General features: G+C 45.6%; 1 protein-coding gene across 1 annotated transcript; it reads right to left on the reverse strand.

Annotated features, from left to right (window-relative positions):
• Positions 1–2,084: 2,084 nt before the first annotated feature.
• On the reverse strand, positions 2,085–19,028 carry golt1bb (golgi transport 1Bb). The gene is made up of 5 exons (XM_034176142.1): positions 18,846–19,028; positions 4,391–4,482; positions 4,036–4,214; positions 3,846–3,927; positions 2,085–2,540 (listed from the first exon to the last, which is right to left on the reverse strand). The coding sequence occupies exons 1-5, from the start codon at positions 18,868–18,870 to the stop codon at positions 2,502–2,504; spliced, it is 417 nt and encodes a 138-aa protein (XP_034032033.1). The 5' UTR covers positions 18,871–19,028; the 3' UTR covers positions 2,085–2,501.
• Between the last annotated feature and the right edge of the window lie 881 nt (positions 19,029–19,909).

Genomic DNA, 19,909 nt, shown 5'->3' on the forward strand with positions numbered 1-19,909 from the left:
TTGATAGTAACTTGGTGTTTTGTTACACAGTATACTTGAATTGTGATGAGAATTGTGCAGCTTGCTTCTCACTGCTGTGGCGTGCAGGATAAGTGATCCTCCACTTGTTGTGAGAAGCTGCTCATTTGCATAAAGATAAAAAGTACAGACCTGAATGTGTTGCTGATAGCGTGTGTCTTTTGAAAGATATTGTTGTAACTGCTGACTTACCTCACATCTTCTTTGCTTCACAGAGAGTCAGTTTGTCGTGTCCACCTGGGGGGTGTTTGTCTGGTGGTAGTGGGTCCAGGAGCGCCGGACTTCTCTCCTTGCGGGCGCTGGAGAGCGTGCCAGCAGTCACTCCTCCAGAAGGACGTTGGTTTTGGTTTTGTACATTTTATTTAGGCACAGGTGAAAAATAAATTGTTTTTGTTGTTGGAACCGCTTTCTGGTTATTTTTAGCGCTGGGTTCTGTCTGACGCAGGTTCGCTCCTCAATCCGCGTCGACACATAACAATTATTATTGTTTACATGTGTGCGCGTGAACGGGACAGTTGGTCCTCAAACTGGGTCCCGCCGAGGCGGAAGGACCGCTTAAAGCAGCCGTCATCCAGACGCAACTCCTGCAGCAAATAATGATACTCTCTGTATTGGGAGCTTTTCACAACAACTCGCTCCGTGTGATCAAGGTCCGTCATGATGACTTGACGCCGAGCGGAATGGAAGCTCCTCCTATTTGATGACGGACCGGGGCGAATTTTGGCAGCGAAAATCCACCCAAGCAGAGCGACACACCGGGTGAAGGAGGCGCGTCCGTCGCCACGTGACCCCCGCAAATTTGTAGCATCTGATCGCACCCGGTGTGAACGCGGCATTAAATCCGCGAAGTAGCCCTGTTTTTTTACACTTATAGATGTTTTAAGGCTGTAAAACCACTACACACTTTTCTCAAACAGGCATCAACATTTTCTCACTTTTCTCTCTTGTGTAAACACTCTTTTTTCTTCTGTGCGAAAAGATTATAAACAGACACGCAGAACACAGTGCGCGGCTCTCCCTTTGCTCACTGCCTCCGGAGGTACGGATGCGGGACCCGCAAAGAATCCAAGTCCTCTCTCGGTAGCCACGGAGCTCTGCGGCTACAGTCAACATCCGGATCAAAACAGCGAGCATAGCCTCTGGACCTGTTGCCAGATTTGGCGCAGTTCCGCACAGCACACAGGAGGCCTGCGGTATGAGTGGCAGTGAGAGCAATCGCGGTGATTTTTTTTTAATATTTGTTAGTCAAGAGAGGTGGCAGTTCACGGATCCATTATAAATAGCTGGCGGAGCCAACGTCAGAGGTTCCGGAGCGCGCTCTGGCTTGATCCCCCTCAAATTAAGCCCTGCCTATAACACATACATATACCAAACAGAAAATGTCAGCTCTCTTCCATTTCTCAGTGATCGAAGCCATAAACATGCACGCACACCCAGGCCACTTGGCTTTTATAATACAGAATAGAATTTGATGAAAACCATCATGAATAAAACATCTTCACAGTTTTACACATTTAAGAGGTCCATTGCTGTGTAATTAATGATAATTTTGGCTTAAACAAGCATCTGAGTGCAAAATTTGCCAAGTCTGCTAGTTTACACAAAATACACACTTTAGATATTCCCATTGCAGTTATTAAAGCAAATTACTTCTGTAACAAAAGTAATTTACAGGCAATTGATTTACATGTGCATTTTAAGAAACAGAGACCTTTAATCCTCACATTTTAGAATATAAAGAGGTGATCTGAGCACTGAAATAATTATAGATGAACAAACTAATGACATTTAATACGATTAAAAGATGTGTCTTTTCTTGTCTCGTGCTGATGTTGACACATTTGAATCTAAAAGAAAGAGCCTTTAATATCCAAAAATCACTGATGAACCCATTTTAACAAGTCACTCTTTATTACATTGTACACAGAAAATACAGTAAAACTGTCACCCTATGATAAGTGTCTTAATATAATATAAACAAAAACATAAAAAAAATGAAGCTACAAAAAGCTCAAATAAAACAAAGTGTTTCATAAACAGCTCAGGATTCTCTGCCTTGATAATTCTTATTTTTTACAAAGTTCTAGTAGCAACACCTTTAACAACGTATAAATGCTCTCAGTAACAGTTCAGGCACACAGTCTACAGGAATGTGTGCTGTGAAGAGCTCCGGAGTCTCATCCAGTGGTCCGTCTCGACTTGTCCATTGCTGTCAGTCGTTAATGAGCCTCTGTGATACAAAATCAGACACACTTTTCATCTTTTAAAATAAAGTCACTGATTACCTTTAGTCCAATAGCAACACAAAGCCATTTCCTTCTGTCAGTGGAAACTTTGTGACATCACTCAAACATCCAAAGATGGACTTCTACTTTTTGTGCAGAAACATGTTTGGATCCACAGTCCTGGAGTGATGATGGTCCAAAAATCAAGAATACAAGCCAAATACAGAAGTCCCCTTCTAAATGGTGAACCTTATTCTGTTATACCATGGTGTTGCTCTCGCCAATTTTGTCCACCAGCTGCCACAAACAAACACGGAAGGGGGAAAAGGGGTGGGTATTATGATCTTCACAGCTCACAAGAAAGAAAAAAAAAAAAAGAGAGATGATCAAGCAACAGAAAAATGTTTGTAACTGCTTTAAACCTGTTTAAAATAAACAGAATTCAGGACAGTTTATTTCTTTCTGGTGCAGTGACGTAACAGCTGTCACAGCATTATCTATGTTTGGAAGTAATGGATTTTCTCAACAGTAACTGAGTAAAGGACAAGTACACTCATTTGCAGTCATCTTAAAACATTGCTAGCAATCAAGCCTTGTCATATATTTGGGCCAACACAATATCAGAAAAAAAAACCCTGAGCTGACAAGAGAGCTGCAACAAATAAACAATTAATAGTAGGGATGGGACCGATCCGATCCCGGCTCGGTATCGGGTTCCGATACGACGTAATTCATGTATTGGAAAACACAGCTCCAACCCGCGACATTTTCCAATACCGGAGAAGAGCCACTGTGAATCCTCTCAACTGCTGTTTGCTCTCTGCTTGTTTACTGCCGAGCGGGAGGAGGAGGGATTTTTCTGCCGGGCTGTTTGAGAGCGCTTTCTTCCGCAGTGTTCTAGCTGGTTGACCGTAAGTCAAACCTGCTTTCCTCTTCAAGATGTCCGCCTCACGGCTGGACCACTGTATGCTGTCAAGGTAAATGATGCTTCCCTACAGCAGTGGGCAGGGCGCACAAAGACCGAAGTGCTAACTCCTTGGCTGTGTTTGGGTTTGTGATCGCCTTTGATTCTATCAGAAGCGCTGGCAATGTTTAAACTCAAAATTGGCTTGTTAGTAGCTGACAGTGTACTGGAGACAATACTGAAAGTTATCGGTTAGCTGTAGCTTACAGTAAATTTTTTAGTGGTTTATCAGTTTAGCGTTATAAAAGATAACTTTTCAGTTATCTGATCAGCGGTTATCGAAGCAAACTTTTTGGTTAGCTGTGCCCACCACTGAGTACAACCAAATCTAAATTATGAATTCTGTGCAACATGTCCTTTAAATTATTTTACACCACTGACAAACCGATGTGTAAAGCAGCAGGTCACTGGTGTCATTTTGTTGCAATTTTAAGTGTAATGTAGATTTTTGCATCTCCCAAGACAGTTGTCCTATTGGCTCTCATTTTTTCCTATAAAATTATTTTTTACAAATGAAGCAATTGTCAAAGTGACTAGAAAATTCAGTCTTGATTACTGACGATTGTACAAAAGCGAAATGATCTTTCAAGAAATTACTGGTTTGCACAGATCAGATCACTCATCATCAGGACACTTACACTACTGATTCCCGGTAAGCTGAGCAAGGACCCGAGCACAGGTATCCGTCTGATGAAACCCACTGCCACTGGGAAGAACCCCCTGAAGACAGACAGGAAGTAAGACTCCAAAAGTTGCATTCATGCAGCACATATTAAGGAATAAATAAACAAATAAATAAACAAACCACTGCCTCTCTGCAGAGCTGACCTGAATAAGAGGAAGAAACCATAGATCTCCAGAATGACTCCAATAATCGGCCACCCAATCAGAACCACAAATACTCCACCCAGAAAGAAGCCTGTAGCTTTTGCTTTGTGCCTCTGGAAGAAGAATCTGAATGTTCGCTCAAGGCCAATCACAAAGGACAGACCGGAAACAAACAGAATCTGCATGAGGAGGACAGACACACAAAAGAGTTTAACACAGAGATATCTGAGTACAACAAGACTCAACACGGAGCCGTACTGTGGCAGTACTCAACAAAAAACAACAAACAAACTTATGAGCTGCTGAGCTTAAATATGGGAGAAGCTTTGAAGTCACACAATGTGATGTCACTCACATTTCCGATGGCAAGGAGTGCTTTATCAAAAAACAGCATCATCCCAAAGAAGAGAAAAAACACGCCAAAGCCTGTCAGCCCCATCCCGATTTCTGCACAGGTTGACAAACAAAAACAGTTGCATCCTAATCCACATGTGACAACAAATTTGCGCTCAACATAAAGCCACCTTGACACTGTAACATCTCGTCATAATCTAAATTGCAGGTTCAGATGCCCTCCGCACAATTACATGAATTTACACGCAGTGACACAGTGTTTTTGAATAGGTTGAGCAATGTTCACGACTAGTTCATGCAAGTGGCACAAAATTAATGCATACCAGAAATGATGAACATTTCCTAATTTTCTTTGCACAATGGCGCACAGTTCACAACAGTTTACAACGAGTATATTCATCACTGGCACGCAAGATTCCGTGCCAGTGCGAGGAACAAATTTGTGCAAGTGTCAAGGTGCCTTAATGAACCTCAACCAGCAAGATACAAATGAATGACATAAAAAAACACTTATCTTGAAATGTCAACGTAAGGGAATCAAGAGATGACAGGAAACTTTCAGTCATGTTTGAATTGCCAACAAAATTTGCTCAATCATTCTGTGCCAGAAGGACCATCACAGAACATTTCAGTGTAATCTGGGCATCTGTTACCACAGTGCAGGAAATTAGTTTAAACAGGAATGCTGACACAATGGGACATGTCTGGAAATGCTCAGGCATGTAGTCATGACAGAGAGAAACTTGACACACACACACACACACCCCCCCCCCCACACACACACCCCCGCCCCATGCAGTCATAAAAAAATACATATACATATTAAAATTGTACACTACCTTTGTGTACTGGCTTATTCGCATATTATATAATATACATAAACTGTGGCTTATGGAAAGTAAAAAATATCATTTTTTATTAAATAAGTATAGAACATTATTAACAAAAGGTAAATTATTCATATGAGATCAAAATTCCATGGGGCGAATCAGTTTTCCATAGTACAACCCCAAGTCCAATGAAGTTGGGACATTGTGTAAAATGTAAATAAAAACAGAGTACAATGATTTGCAAATCCTTTTCAACCTATATTCAATTGAATACACCACAAAGATATTTAATGTTCAAACTGATAAACTTCATTGTTTTTGTGCAAATATTTGCTCATTTTGAAATGAATGCCTGCAACACTTTTCAAAAAAAGCTGAGACAGCGGTATGTTTACCACTGTGTTATATCACCTTTCATTCTAACAACACTCAATAAAGCCCCATTTACACATAGACGGTAAGAGCTCCCGGAAGCGTCCCAGAAGAGTTTTTGGCCGTCTTAAGGATCACACGCCGTTGTCAACACCGGCACTAGGGGGCGTGGCTTAGTTCCAGCTTTACCGGGAATCGTCAAAAAAATTATTCAACATGTCGAATAATTCCAGGAGCGCTCCTGGAGAATTCGCGTGACGACGGAGACAACGCGAACAACAGCGTTTGATACTTTTTAATCGCTGTTTCATCCTGCCCCTTCCTGTAGTGCCGCAATTTACACCGTCGTATTTGGTGGCCGGCGTTGTATCCCTAACCAACGGCGTGTAAAACAGTGATAGAGCCCACATCGGCGTCCTCAAAGGCATTTTAACCGGCGACAGAGGCAGACAAAATGGCGGCGCTAGCGGACAGTACGCCGTTCTAAACGCCACCTCCTGGTTAACGGCGTTCCAAACGGCCGATAGGTGGCGGTCAGTATAAAAACGCTAGCGCGCTGCATGCAGGCCTCTCACTCGCAGCCAGCTCGAGATATTTTTGCAGAGAAGCTCCAGTATGCCTCCTAAAAGAAAATCGGCAGCAGCAAGGACTTACCAAGAGGTCTGGTTCAGAAGCAGAGGAGAGGCCTGTGGTGGAGACGAGCAACACGTTGAAGAGGGAAAAAGGAAAGGAGAAGAAAAGGCTGAGCATGATCTCCCTCCCTGTGCAGTGACAGCTGCTTCAGCCTATTATACTCTGGGGGCGGTGCCTATATGCAAAAGTTCCTGTAACACAGGATTTGCCTGGATAAATCCAGCGGTACACAGGGCATTATCGGCGGCAGCAGAACACCGCCGTTCTCACGCGCGTCTTAACCTGCGATTGTAAAGGATAGAACTGGGTATTAACCCCCGTTAACTGACGTGTGCCAGATGCTACCAGTCAATCAATCAATCAATTTTATTTATATAGCGCCAAATCACAACAAACAGTACAATAATACTGTATTATTGTATTATTATTAATACAATAATTACAGAAAAACCCCAACGGTCAAAACGACCCCCTGTGAGCAAGCACTTTTAACAGGAAGAAACCTCCAGCAGAACCAGGCTCAGGGAGGGGCAGTCTTCTGCTGGGACTGGTTGGGGCTGAGGGAGAGAACCAGGAAAAAGACATGCTGTGGAGGGGTGCAGAGATCAATCACTAATGATTAAATGCAGAGTGGTACACACAGAGCAAAAAGAGAAAGAAACACTCAGTGCATCATGGGAACCCCCCAGCAGTCTAGGTCTATAGCAGCATAACTAAGGGATGGTTCAGGGTCACCTGATCCAGCCCTAACTATAAGCTTTAGCAAAAAGGAAAGTTTTAAGCCTAATCTTAAAAGTAGAGAGGGTGTCTGTCTCCCTGATTTGAATTGGGAGCTGGTTCCACAGGAGAGGAGCCTGAAAGCTGAAGGCTCTGCCTCCCATTCTACTCTTACAAACCCTAGGAACTACAAGTAAGCCTGCAGTCTGAGAGCGAAGCACTCTATTGGGGTGATATGAGGTCCCTAAGATAAGATGGGACCTGATTATTCAAAACCTTATAAGTAAGAAGAAGAATTTTAAATTTTATTCTAGAATTAACAGGAAGCCAATGAAGAGAGGCCAATATGGGTGAGATATGCTCTCTCCTTCTAGTCCCCGTTAGTACTCTAGCTGCAGCATTTTGAATTAACTGAAGGCTTTTCAGGGAACTTTTTAGGACAACCTGATAATAATGAACTACAATAGTCCAGCCTAGAGGAAATAAATGCATGAATTAGTTTTTCAGCATCACTCTGAGACAAGATCTTTCTAATTTTAGAGATATTGCGTAAATGCAAAAAAGCAGTCCTATATATTTGTTTAATATGCGCATTGAATGACATATCCTGATCAAAAATGACTCCAAGATTTCTCACAGTATTACTAGAGGTCAGGGTAATGCCATGCAGAGTAAGGATCTGGTTAGACACCATGTTTCTAAGATTTGTGGGGCCAAGTACAATAACTTCAGTTTTATCTGAGTTTAAAAGCAGGAAATTAGAGGTCATCCATGTCTATATGTCTGTAAGACAATCCTGCAGTTTAGCTAATTGGTGTGTGTCCTCTGGCTTCATGGATAGATAAAGCTGGGTATCATCTGCGTAACAATGAAAATTTAAGCAATGCCATCTAATAATACTGCCTAAGGGAAGCATGTATAAAGTGAATAAAATTGGTCCTAGCACAGAACCTTGTGGAACTCCATAATTAACCTTAGTCTGTGAAGACGATTCCCCATTTACATGAACAAATTGTAATCTATTAGATAAATATGATTCAAACCACTGCAGCGCAGTGCCTTTAATACCTATGGCATGCTCTAATCTCTGTAATAAAATTTTATGGTCAACAGTATCAAAAGCAGCACTGAGGTCTAACAGAACAAGCACAGAGATGAGTCCACTGTCTGAGGCCATAAGAAGATCATTTGTAACCTTCACTAATGCTGTTTCTGTACTATGATGAATTCTAAAACCTGACTGAAACTCTTCAAATAGACCATTCCTCTGCAGATGATCAGTTAGCTGTTTTACAACTACCCTTTCAAGAATTTTTGAGAGAAAAGGAAGGTTGGAGATTGGCCTATAATTAGCTAAGATAGCTGGGTCAAGTGATGGCTTTTTAAGTAATGGTTTAATTACTGCCACCTTAAAAGCCTGTGGTACATAGCCAACTAATAAAGATAGATTGATCATATTTAAGATCGAAGCATTAAATAATGGTAGGGCTTCCTTGAGCAGCCTGGTAGGAATGGGGTCTAATAGACATGTTGATGGTTTGGATGAAGTAACTAATGAAAATAACTCAGACAGAACAATCGGAGAGAAAGAGTCTAACCAAATACCGGCATCACTGAAAGCAGCCAAAGATAACGATACGTCTTTGGGATGGTTATGAGTAATTTTTTCTCTAATAGTTAAAATTTTATTAGCAAAGAAAGTCATGAAGTCATTACTAGTTAAAGTTAAAGGAATACTCGGCTCAATAGAGCTCTGACTCTTTGTCAGCCTGGCTACAGTGCTGAAAAGAAACCTGGGGTTGTTCTTATTTTCTTCAATTAGTGATGAGTAGTAAGATGTCCTAGCTTTACGGAGGACTTTTTTATAGAGCAACAGACTCTTTTTCCAGGCTAAGTGAAGATCTTCTAAATTAGTGAGACGCCATTTCCTCTCCAACTTACGGGTTATCTGCTTTAAGCTGCGAGTTTGTGAGTTATACCACGGAGTCAGGAACTTCTGATTTAAAGCTCTCTTTTTCAGAGGAGCTACAGCATCCAAAGTTGTCTTCAATGAGGATGTAAAACTATTGACGAGATACTCTATCTCACTTACAGAGTTTAGGTAGCTACTCTGCACTGTGTTGGTATATGGCATTAGAGAACATAAAGAAGGAATCATATCCTTAAACCTACTTACAGTGCTTTCTGAAAGACTTCTAGTGTAATGAAACTTACTTCCCACTGCTGGGTAGTCCATCAGAGTAAATGTAAATGTTATTAAGAAATGATCAGACAGAAGGGAGTTTTCAGGGAATACTGTTAAGTCTTCAATTTCCATACCATAAGTCAGAACAAGATCTAAGATATGATTAAAGTGGTGGGTGGACTCATTTACATTTTGAGCAAAGCCAATTGAGTCTAATTGTTGTGTGGGCCGCCAGAAGAGGAGGTACTGCTGGCCCACCACCAGAGGGCGCCCTGCCTGGAGTGCGGGCTCCAGGCACCAGAGGGCGCAGCCGCCTCACAGGAGCAGCTAGGGTGACAGCTGTCACGCATCACCTGCAACAGCTCTTACCAATCAGCAGGGGTACATCAGCAGGACGACGTCTCCACCTCTTTGCCGAGATATCGTTCTACCTGGAAGGTAATATTCTCAGCTGACTGCTTGACAGTAACCTTTTGTGATTTTTGTGAGTGATAACAGACCTTTTTTCCAACGAGAGGTGGAGGTAGCTTTCCTGCCGTGCGGATTACTGGGTGCAAACGCGCCCACCTTTAATTGTGTTTTTGTTCCTTGCCAGCAGTACCAGGTCCGACACGCGGAGGCAGTGGCCACCTGGGAGTTCGGGACTTGGCGGCTCCAGTATTCCCGGGGTCTGGTGGCGGAGGAAATCGTGTGGTTCCGGTTCTGATTTGGACACGTGTCTCCTATCTTCGAGCCTGCCCACACGACACCTTTGTGAATCGATTCTGATCTATTGTTGTAATCTGTTGTATTTGTTGTGCACATTCACAACAGTAAAGTGTTGTTATTTGACTTCCTCCATTGTCCGTTCCTTTGCGCCCCCTGTTGTGGGTCCGTGTACCGACACTTTCCCAACAGGATATCTCGGCCACCGTCATGGATCCCGAGGGGCGTCAACCGGCTGTTGAACGGCCAATGGAAGAACAGGGCGCACAGGCGTCCGCAGGAGGAATGATCGGTGAGTTGCAGCGGATCCTCACCGCTTTCACGGCTCGGTTGGATTTAATGACCGAGCAGAACGTCCTCCTTAACCGCAGGGTGGAGGCTCTCGCCGCGCAGGTGGAAGCGCGCCCTCAGGGCGCTGCTGCGGCTCTCCCTCCTGTCGACCCTGTGCGCAACAGTGACGTTCCACAGGTCATTCAACGACCCCTCCCACCTTCCCCGGAAGCATACATAAGCCCTCCAGAGCCGTACGGAGGTTGTGTGGAGACGTGCGCGGACTTTCTTATGCAGTGTTCGCTCGTCTTCGCACAACGTCCCGTCATGTACGCGACTGATGCTAGTAAGATAGCTTATGTCATTAATCTGCTTTGCGGCAAGGCACGCGCTTGGGCTACAGCGCTTTGGGAGCAAAATTCACGGCTCCTTCTGATATATGATGGGTTTGTGAGGGAGTTCAGAACAGTGTTCGATCACCCAAATAGAGGAGAGACCGCTTCAGCCGTGCTGCTGTCAATGAGACAGGGGCGCCGGAGCGCAGCTGTTTATGCAGTCGACTTCCGCATCGCGGCTGCGAGGTCCGGCTGGAATAACACTGCCCTCCGTGCCGCCTTCGTAAACGGACTGTAGTTGGTCCTGAAGGAGCTCCTGGTGGCCAAGGACGAACCGCGGGATTTAGACGGGCTTATTGATCTCGTTATACGATTAGACAATCGGTTAGAGGAACGCCGTCGGGAGCGATGCGAAGGACGTGACCGGATACGCGCCACCCCTCTCCCTTCCGGGTTCGAAAAGGGGACGCCCTCCCCACGCTCCACAGCCGCAGCACTTTGTGGGGCAACAGCTCCCCCTGGTGACGTTGTTAGGGAAACGCACAGGGCCAAAATGGGGAGGCTGATCCATGGAGAGTGTTTTCTCTGCAGCTCAACAGAGCACACACAGAGAGACTGCCCCAAACGGTCAAAACGTCAACACTCACCCTTAGAGACTGGGCTAAGGGGGGGTCAAGACATTCAAGTGAGACACACACAAATTGCCACACGACTCCCAGTCACAATCCTGAGCGGGGATTTAACCCTTCAAGCCCGAGCACTGGTGGACACGGGGTCAGAAGGGAATCTGCTAGACAGCAGATGGGCAAAGGAGGTAGGGCTCCCTCTGGTGGCGCTTCCTTCGCCATTGCAGGTGCGGGCACTAGATGGCACCCTCCTCCCTTTACTCACACACAAGACACAACCAGTAACTCTGGTGGTGTCTGGAAACCACCGGGAGGAGATTGAGTTTTTTGTAACTTCTTCTACCTCCCGCGTGATTTTGGGCATCCCATGGATGTTAAAGCACAATCCCCGGATCGATTGGCCGCCTGGGGTGGTGGTTCAGTGGAGCGAAACCTGCCATCGGGTGTGTTTAGGATCCTCGGTTCCTCCCGGTTCCCAGGCTAAGGAGGAGGTCAAAGTCCCTCCCAATCTGACGGCAGTGCCGGTTGAGTACCACGATCTTGCTGATGTCTTCAGCAAGGATCTGGCACTCACCCTTCCCCCGCACCGTCCGTACGATTGTGCCATTGATTTGGTTCCAGGCGCTGAGTTCCCGTCCAGCAGGCTGTACAACCTCTCACGACCTGAGCGCGAATCAATGGAGACCTACATCCGGGACTCATTAGCTGCCGGGCTGATCCGGAACTCCACCTCCCCGATGGGGGCAGGTTTCTTTTTTGTGGGCAAGAAAGATGGCGGACTTCGTCCATGTATTGATTACAGGGGGCTGAATGAGATTACGGTTCGCAACCGATACCCGTTGCCATTATTAGATTCCGTGTTCACCCCCCTGCATGGAGCCAAAATCTTTACTAAGCTGGATCTTAGAAATGCGTATCACCTGGTTCGGATCCGGAAGGGAGACGAATGGAAGACGGCATTCAACACCCCATTAGGCCACTTTGAGTACCTGGTCATGCCGTTCGGCCTCACAAACGCCCCTGCGACGTTCCAAGCATTGGTTAATGATGTCTTGCGGGATTTCCTGCACCGATTCGTCTTCGTATATCTAGACGATATACTCATCTTTTCTCCGGATCCTGAGACTCATGTCCGGCATGTATGTCAGGTCCTGCAGCGGTTGTTGGAGAACCGGCTGTTTGTGAAGGGCGAGAAGTGCGAGTTTCACCGCACATCTTTGTCCTTCCTGGGGTTTATCATCTCCCCCAACTCCGTCGCTCCTGATCCGGCCAAGGTTGCGGCGGTGAGAGACTGGCCCCAACCCACTAGCCGTAGGAAGCTGCAACAGTTCCTCGGCTTTGCAAATTTCTACAGGAGGTTCATTAAGGGCTACAGTCAGGTAGTTAGCCCCCTGACAGCCCTGACCTCACCAAAAGTCCCCTTCACCTGGTCGGATCGTTGCGATGCCGCGTTCAAGGAGTTGAAACGGCGCTTCTCGTCTGCACCCGTTCTGGTGCAGCCCGATCCTAGTCGCCAGTTAGTGGTTGAAGTGGACGCCTCGGACTCAGGGATAGGAGCCGTGCTTTCCCAGAGCGGGAAGACCGATAAGGTCCTTCACCCGTGTGCCTATTTTTCCCGCAGGTTGACCCCGGCCGAACGGAACTATGACGTCGGCAATCGAGAACTCCTTGCGGTGAAAGAGGCTCTTGAAGAGTGGAGACATCTGTTGGAGGGAACGTCCGTGCCATTCACGGTTTTCACTGGCCACCGGAATCGGATGCCTTGTCCCGGGTACATGAAGATGAAGTCAAAGCAGAGTTGTCGGATCCACCAGAACCCATCATCCCGGAGTCCACTATCGTGGCCACCCTCACCTGGGACGTAGAGAGAACCGTCCGGGAGGCCCTGGCACGAAGCCCGGACCCCGGAACTGGGCCGAAGAACAAACTATACGTCCCACCAGAAGCTAGGGCTGCAGTCCTGGACTTCTGTCACGGCTCCAAGCTCTCCTGTCATCCAGGGGTGCGAAGAACCGTGGCAGTTGTCCGGCAGCGCTTCTGGTGGGCGTCCCTAGAGGCCGATGTCCGGGATTATATCCAGGCCTGCACCACCTGCGCCAGGGGCAAGGCTGACCATCGCCGGGCATCAGGTTTACTCCAGCCGCTGCCCGTGCCTCATCGCCCCTGGTCCCACATCGGCCTGGATTTTGTCACGGGCCTCCCGCCGTCCCAGGGTAACACCACCATCCTCACGATAGTGGACCGATTCTCCAAGGCGGCCCACTTCGTGGCCCTCCCGAAGCTCCCAACACCCCAGGAGACAGCGGACCTCCTGGTCCACCACGTCGTCCGGCTGCATGGGATTCCAACAGACATCGTCTCCGATCGCGGTCCCCAGTTCTCCTCGCAAGTCTGGAGGAGCTTCTGCCGGGAACTGGGGGCCACGGTGAGTCTCTTGTCCGGGTACCACCCTCAGACCAACGGGCAAGCAGAACGGGTAAACCAGGAGGTGGAGCAGGCCTTGCGCTGCGTGACTGCCGCACACCCGGCGGCCTGGAGTACCCATTTGGCCTGGATTGAGTATGCCCATAACAGCCAGGTGTCTTCAGCCACCGGCCTCTCCCCTTTTGAGGTATGTCTGGGGTATCAGCCCCCGTTGTTTCCGGTGGTTGAGGGAGAGGTCGGTGTGCCCTCGGTCCAGGCCCACCTGCGGAAGTGCCGTCAGGTGTGGCGTGCCGCCCGTTCTGCTTTGCTAAAGGCCCGGACGAGGGCAAAAGCCCATGCCGACCGTCGGCGGACCCCGGCCCCTGCGTATCGGCCTGGGCAGGAGGTGTGGTTATCCACAAAGGACATCCCCCTCCAAGTGGACTCCCCCAAGTTACAGGACCGTTACATCGGCCCATTCAAGATCCTGAAGGTCATCAGTCCAGCCGCAGTGAGGCTTCGGCTGCCGGCCTCACTGCGGATCCATCCTGTGTTTCATGTGTCCCGGATTAAACCTCATCACTCCTCACCCCTCTGTACTCCGGGTCCGGCGCCGCCTCCTGCCCGGATCATCGATGGCGAGCCGGCTTGGACTGTACGCCGGCTTTTGGATGTCCGTAGGATGGGCCGGGGCTTCCAGTATTTGGTGGACTGGGAGGGGTACGGCCCCGAAGAACGCTCCTGGGTGAAGAAGAGCTTCATCCTGGACCCGGCCCTCCTGGCCGATTTCTACCGCCGCCACCTGGACAAGCCTGGTCGGGCGCCAGGAGGCGCCCGTTGAGGGGGGGGTCCTGTTGTGTGGGCCGCCAGAAGAGGAGGTACTGCTGGCCCACCACCAGAGGGCGCCCTGCCTGGAGTGCGGGCTCCAGGCACCAGAGGGCGCAGCCGCCTCACAGGAGCAGCTAGGGTGACAGCTGTCACGCATCACCTGCAACAGCTCTTACCAATCAGCAGGGGTACATCAGCAGGACGACGTCTCCACCTCTTTGCCGAGATATCGTTCTACCTGGAAGGTAATATTCTCAGCTGACTGCTTGAAAGTAACCTTTTGTGATTTTTGTGAGTGATAACAGACCTTTTTTCCAACGAGAGGTGGAGGTAGCTTTCCTGCCGTGCGGATTACTGGGTGCAAACGCGCCCACCTTTAATTGTGTTTTTGTTCCTCGCCAGCAGTACCAGGTCCGACACGCGGAGGCAGTGGCCACCTGGGAGTTCGGGACTTGGCGGCTCCAGTATTCCCGGGGTCTGGTGGCGGAGGAAATCGTGTGGTTCCGGTTCTGCTTTGGACAGGTGTCTCCTATCTTCGAGCCTGCCCACACGACACCTTTGTGAATTGATTCTGATCTATTGTTGTAATCTGTTGTATTTGTTGTGCACATTCACAACAGTAAAGTGTTGTTATTTGACCTACTCCATTGTCCGTTCCTTTGCGCCCCCTGTTGTGGGTCCGTGTACCGACACTTTCCCAACACTAATAATAGATTAAATGCAGTGTTGAGGCTGTCATTCTCAGCATCTGTGTGGATGTTAAAATCGCCCACTATAATTATCTTATCTGAGCTAAGCACTAAGTCAGACAAAAGGTCTGAAAATTCACAGAGAAACTCACAGTAACGACCAGGTGGACGATAGATAATAACAAATAAAACTGTTTTTTGGGACTTCCAATTTGGATGAACAAGACTAAGAGTCAAGCTTTCAAATGAATTAAAGCTCTGTCTGGGTTTTTGATTAATTAATAAGCTGGAATGGAAGATTGCTGCTAATCCTCCGCCTCAGTCCGTGCTACGAGCATTCTGGCAGTTAGTGTGACTCGGAGGTGTTGACTCATTTAAACTAACATATTCATCCTGCTGTAACCAGGTTTCTGTAAGGCAGAATAAATCAATATGTTGATCAATTATTATATCATTTACCAACAGGGACTTAGAAGAGAGAGACCTAATGTTTAATAGATCACATTTAACTGTTTTAGTCTGTGGTGCAGCTGAAGGTGCTATATTATTTTTTTCTTTTTGAATTTTTATGCTTAAATAGATTTTTGCTGGTTATTGGTGGTCTAGGAGCAGGCACCGTCTCTACAGGGATGGGGTAATGAGGGGATGGCAGGGGGAGAGAAGCCGCAGAGAGGTGTGTAAGACTACAACTCTGCTTCCTGGTCCCAACCCTGGATAGTCACGGTTTGGAGGATTTAAGAAAATTGGCCAGATTTCTAGAAATGAGAGCTGCTCCATCCAAAGTGGTATGGATGGGTTAGGGTTAGGGTTTGCCAATTATCTATGAAGCCCACCTCATTTTTTGGACACCACTCAGACAGCCAACAATTCAAGGAGAACATGCGGCTAAACATGTCTCCCGGTCAAACACCGTCAAAACGCCGCTTTATTCAGCGGATTTAGCGCCGTCTTATCCGCGTATTTGCGGCTAGTAGGGCGCTCAAAACGCCGGCGAAATGCTCCACCCCTTTCCACCGCGAAAACAGCCGGAACTACCGCGAACTTCGGTCTACATACTACCCGCCGACAAAACCGTCTATGTGTAACCTGGGCTTAAGTGTTTGGGAACTGAGGACACTCATGATTGGGTATAAAAGGAGCATCCCCAAAAGTCTTAGCCATTCACAAGCAAAGATAGGGTGAGGATCACCTCTTTGTGAACAACTACATGAAAAAAATAGCCCAACAGTTTAAGAACAATGTTTCTCAACGTTCACTTCCAAGGAATTTAAGGATTCCATCATCTACAGTCCATAATATAATCAGAAATGTCAGAGATTCTGGAGAACTTTCTACACGAAAGGGGCAAGGTCGAAAACCAACATTGAATGCCCGTGACCTTCGATCCCTCAGGTGGCACTGCATTAATAAAGTGCAAGTTAAAACTCTACCATGGAAAGCGAAAGCCATACATCAACAACATCCAGAAACGCCGCCACCTTCTCTGGGCCCGAGCTCATTTGAAAAGGACAGGCGCAAAGTGGAAAAGTGAGCTATGGTCTGATGAGTCCACATTTCGAATTGGTTTGGAAATCATGGACGTGTCCTCCGGACAAAAGAGGAAAAAGACCATCCAGATTGTTACCAGCGCTAAGTTCAAAAACCAGCATCTGTGATGGTGTGGGGGTGTGTTAATACCCATGGCATGGGCAACTTGCACATCTGTGATGGCACCATTAATGCTGAAAGGCACATCCAGGTTTTGGAGCAACACATGCTGCCAACCAAGCAATGTCTTTTTCAGGGACATCCCTGCTTATTTCAGCAAGACAATGCCAAGCCACATTCTGCACGTGTTACAACAGCGTGGCTTCATAGTAAAAGACTGTGAGTACTAGACTGGCCAGCCTGCAGTCCAGACCTGTCACCCATTGAAAATATGTGGTGCATTATGAAGCACAAAATACCACAACAGAGACCCCGGACTGTTGAACAACTGAAGGTGTACATCAAGCAAGAATGGGAAAGAATTCCACCTACAAGCTTCAACAATTAGTGTCCTCAGTTCCCAAACGCTTATTGAGTGTTAGGAGGAAAGGTGATGTAACACAGTGGTAAACATACCACCGTCCCAGCTTTTTGAAATGTGATGCAGGCATCCATTTCAAAATGAGCAAATATTTGCACAAAACAATAAAGTGTATCAGTTTTAATATTAAATATCTTGTCTTTGTGGTGTATTCAATTGAATATAGGATGAAGAGGATATGCAAATCATTGTATTCTGTTTTCATTTACATTTTACACAACATCCAATCTTCATTGGAATTGGGGTTGTAGAAATAGCATTGCATTTAAATGGACTGCATTTATATTGCACTTAGTAATTGTCTGGTCTGTTGGGGGTTTGAAGTGACCTGGAGATTGAATTTCAATGGGGTCAGAATTCTGTGAAAATGGGCTTTTGTTTGCATTTGATTTATGAGGTTTTGCTGCTAATCTCCGGGTCCTGATGGCCACCACTGCTTGTTTATTAACTGTAAAGGAAAAAAAACAAGGGAAAATATTAAGCTTGTAGTGTTAAGGAGCAATTAACATCAAACTTCAATGGCATGTTATGACAACATACTGTTGCCCTAATACACACAATGTTTTGACAGCAGAAAGGTGATATGTGAAAGACTGTACTACAAACTATTCAAGTTCACTGGGTATGACGTGATTTAAGTATACAGGTTCCTGGGCAGACAGATCTGATAACTCTGGTGACAAACTGTGTATGAATGAAGTGATGTTATTTTGCCCGTTAAAAGATGTCAACATGGCCCAAAATGAGGTTCACTGGCCTTCTCCTGTGTCTAGAACCCAAAAGTTCACAGTGGAATAAGCAGTACTTTTTGCGAAGTTACTTATGGAAAATTTATGAACTCACTGCTTCTATTCCATACAGTTTGTGATGCAGGACAAACTCTGATTTCTGCAAAGGGTCTGCACGCTTCTGTCAGAATGAAGATCCAAATCTTATGTGTCAGCTGCCAAGCAACTGTCTAATTACTTTCTTTTACATGGGTTATGTTTAGAATAAGCGTTATGGTTTAATTCTTTTCTGATATGCATAGAAATTGTGGAAACTTGAACAACACTTCTTCTTATGGAACAATAGTTTCTGCACTTCTGCAAGTGTTGCACGGTAGCAGAATCATGATATACAGTGCACCCAGACAGTATTCCCAGCACATCACTTTTTACACATTTTGTTAAGTTACAGCCTTATTCAAAAATGGATTAAATTCATTTTTTTCCCCTCAAAATTCTTCATGCAATACTCCATAATGACAATGTAAAAAAAGAATAGAACTTTGAGGGGAAAAATGAATTTACTCAATTTTTGGAATAAGATTGTAAATTAACAAAATGTGGGAAAAGTGAAATGCTGTGAATACTTTCCAGCTGCACTATAGTCCAGATACAATTACAGAATATTTCCCATTCATAAGGAAGATTTATCAGTCAATTTTTTTAACTTTATTTATTTAAAAAAATATATAAACTAACTAGTCCCAGATTCTAAAATATGGCGGTTTGCTATTTTTCTCTGCCTAAATAGAATCTTGGCATCTGGGCCATAATTATATTTATTTATTCTATTTTCTCTCATTTTTGCACTTATCAAATAATGATCACTTAATGATTTAATCTGTTGAACAGTTCCACCACTGCTCCACAACAGTCAACAAAATTAAATACCAAATCAAAATGCACAAAAAATGGATCTGTCTGTATTGAACTTAAGAGACGAATCAGTGTCAGCCTTCATTCATTCATTCATTCATTCATTTAAACCATAAAAAACACGCACAAACAGAAGCTCGAACGTGTCTTACTTTGTGAATCCGTGAGGGAAATCATTTTGGCAGCACTTGACACGAAGCTTCGAGTTTCTTTATCTAACTATGTGCCGAATGTCACCGTTAAACTAAATAATTGGTGTCACAGCAACAGAAAGCGAAGCCAGATGTTTGCGCCACGTCTTCCGGATCCACGCACGCACGTCCGTCCATTAGACTACCAAAGATCGTCTCTGTGCGAGCTGCGCATCTGTCTGTTGCTACTGAAATGAGTCGCGTGAAGCAGTGTGCCAAAACTTAGTTCATTCATCGACTCGCAAACCGAAGGCTCGAGAAAGAAGAAAACTATCTTTAATTTTTCCTTCTTCTTTACACTTAAAAAATTAGTGTAAAAGTGTTTTTATTATTTTAAAACTCTATGCTTGGCATATATTTGTGTCTGTGAAAACTGAATGAAGTATTTGTAAAACCACAAGTAGCCTGAGAGCAAAATCGATTCACTATGTAAGTGCGTCTTCACATTTGGATTAGAAACAATCAGGCCTTTAAAAAAAATATTGGAACATATGTGGCAGGTCACAGCCATCTGAGATATTAAGTACCACACTACTGTTGCTTCTACAGCTGACCAGATGGATTATGGGATGTTTTATTACAGCTCTTTCCTGCAACACAGCATCACAGCAGTGGTAACTGGGCGTCACCAGGGATTTTGGGCCCCATGAAAAGAAATTTTATTTTGTCAGTATTATTGTAATATGTATATCTCACGGACATGATGAGCGAAGTTCTTCGGCATCTCACCATGTCATTTAGGTCCTTCAGACTTTTTTTTTTTTTTTTGAGTAAATACTTCGGTGGAGCATGAGCATGGCTAAAACCTTTCAGCTATTATGTTAGAAAGATTAAAAAAGAAAATAAGATTATATAATCAAACCTTTTCTCCACAGGGGCTGAATTTTTGTGCCATTTCCAGTTTGTGGCTCAGTCTACCATAGAGCGAGCTGCACTCGTATTAGGAAACTCTCTGGGCCCCTGTCAGTCATGGGCCCTGAGAATCCTTCTCCAAAAAGGTTAACATCACACAATCTGAACAACAC

Source organism: Thalassophryne amazonica, chromosome 8 (assembly GCF_902500255.1).
Source record: "Thalassophryne amazonica chromosome 8, fThaAma1.1, whole genome shotgun sequence".
Taxonomy (NCBI): domain Eukaryota; kingdom Metazoa; phylum Chordata; class Actinopteri; order Batrachoidiformes; family Batrachoididae; genus Thalassophryne; species Thalassophryne amazonica.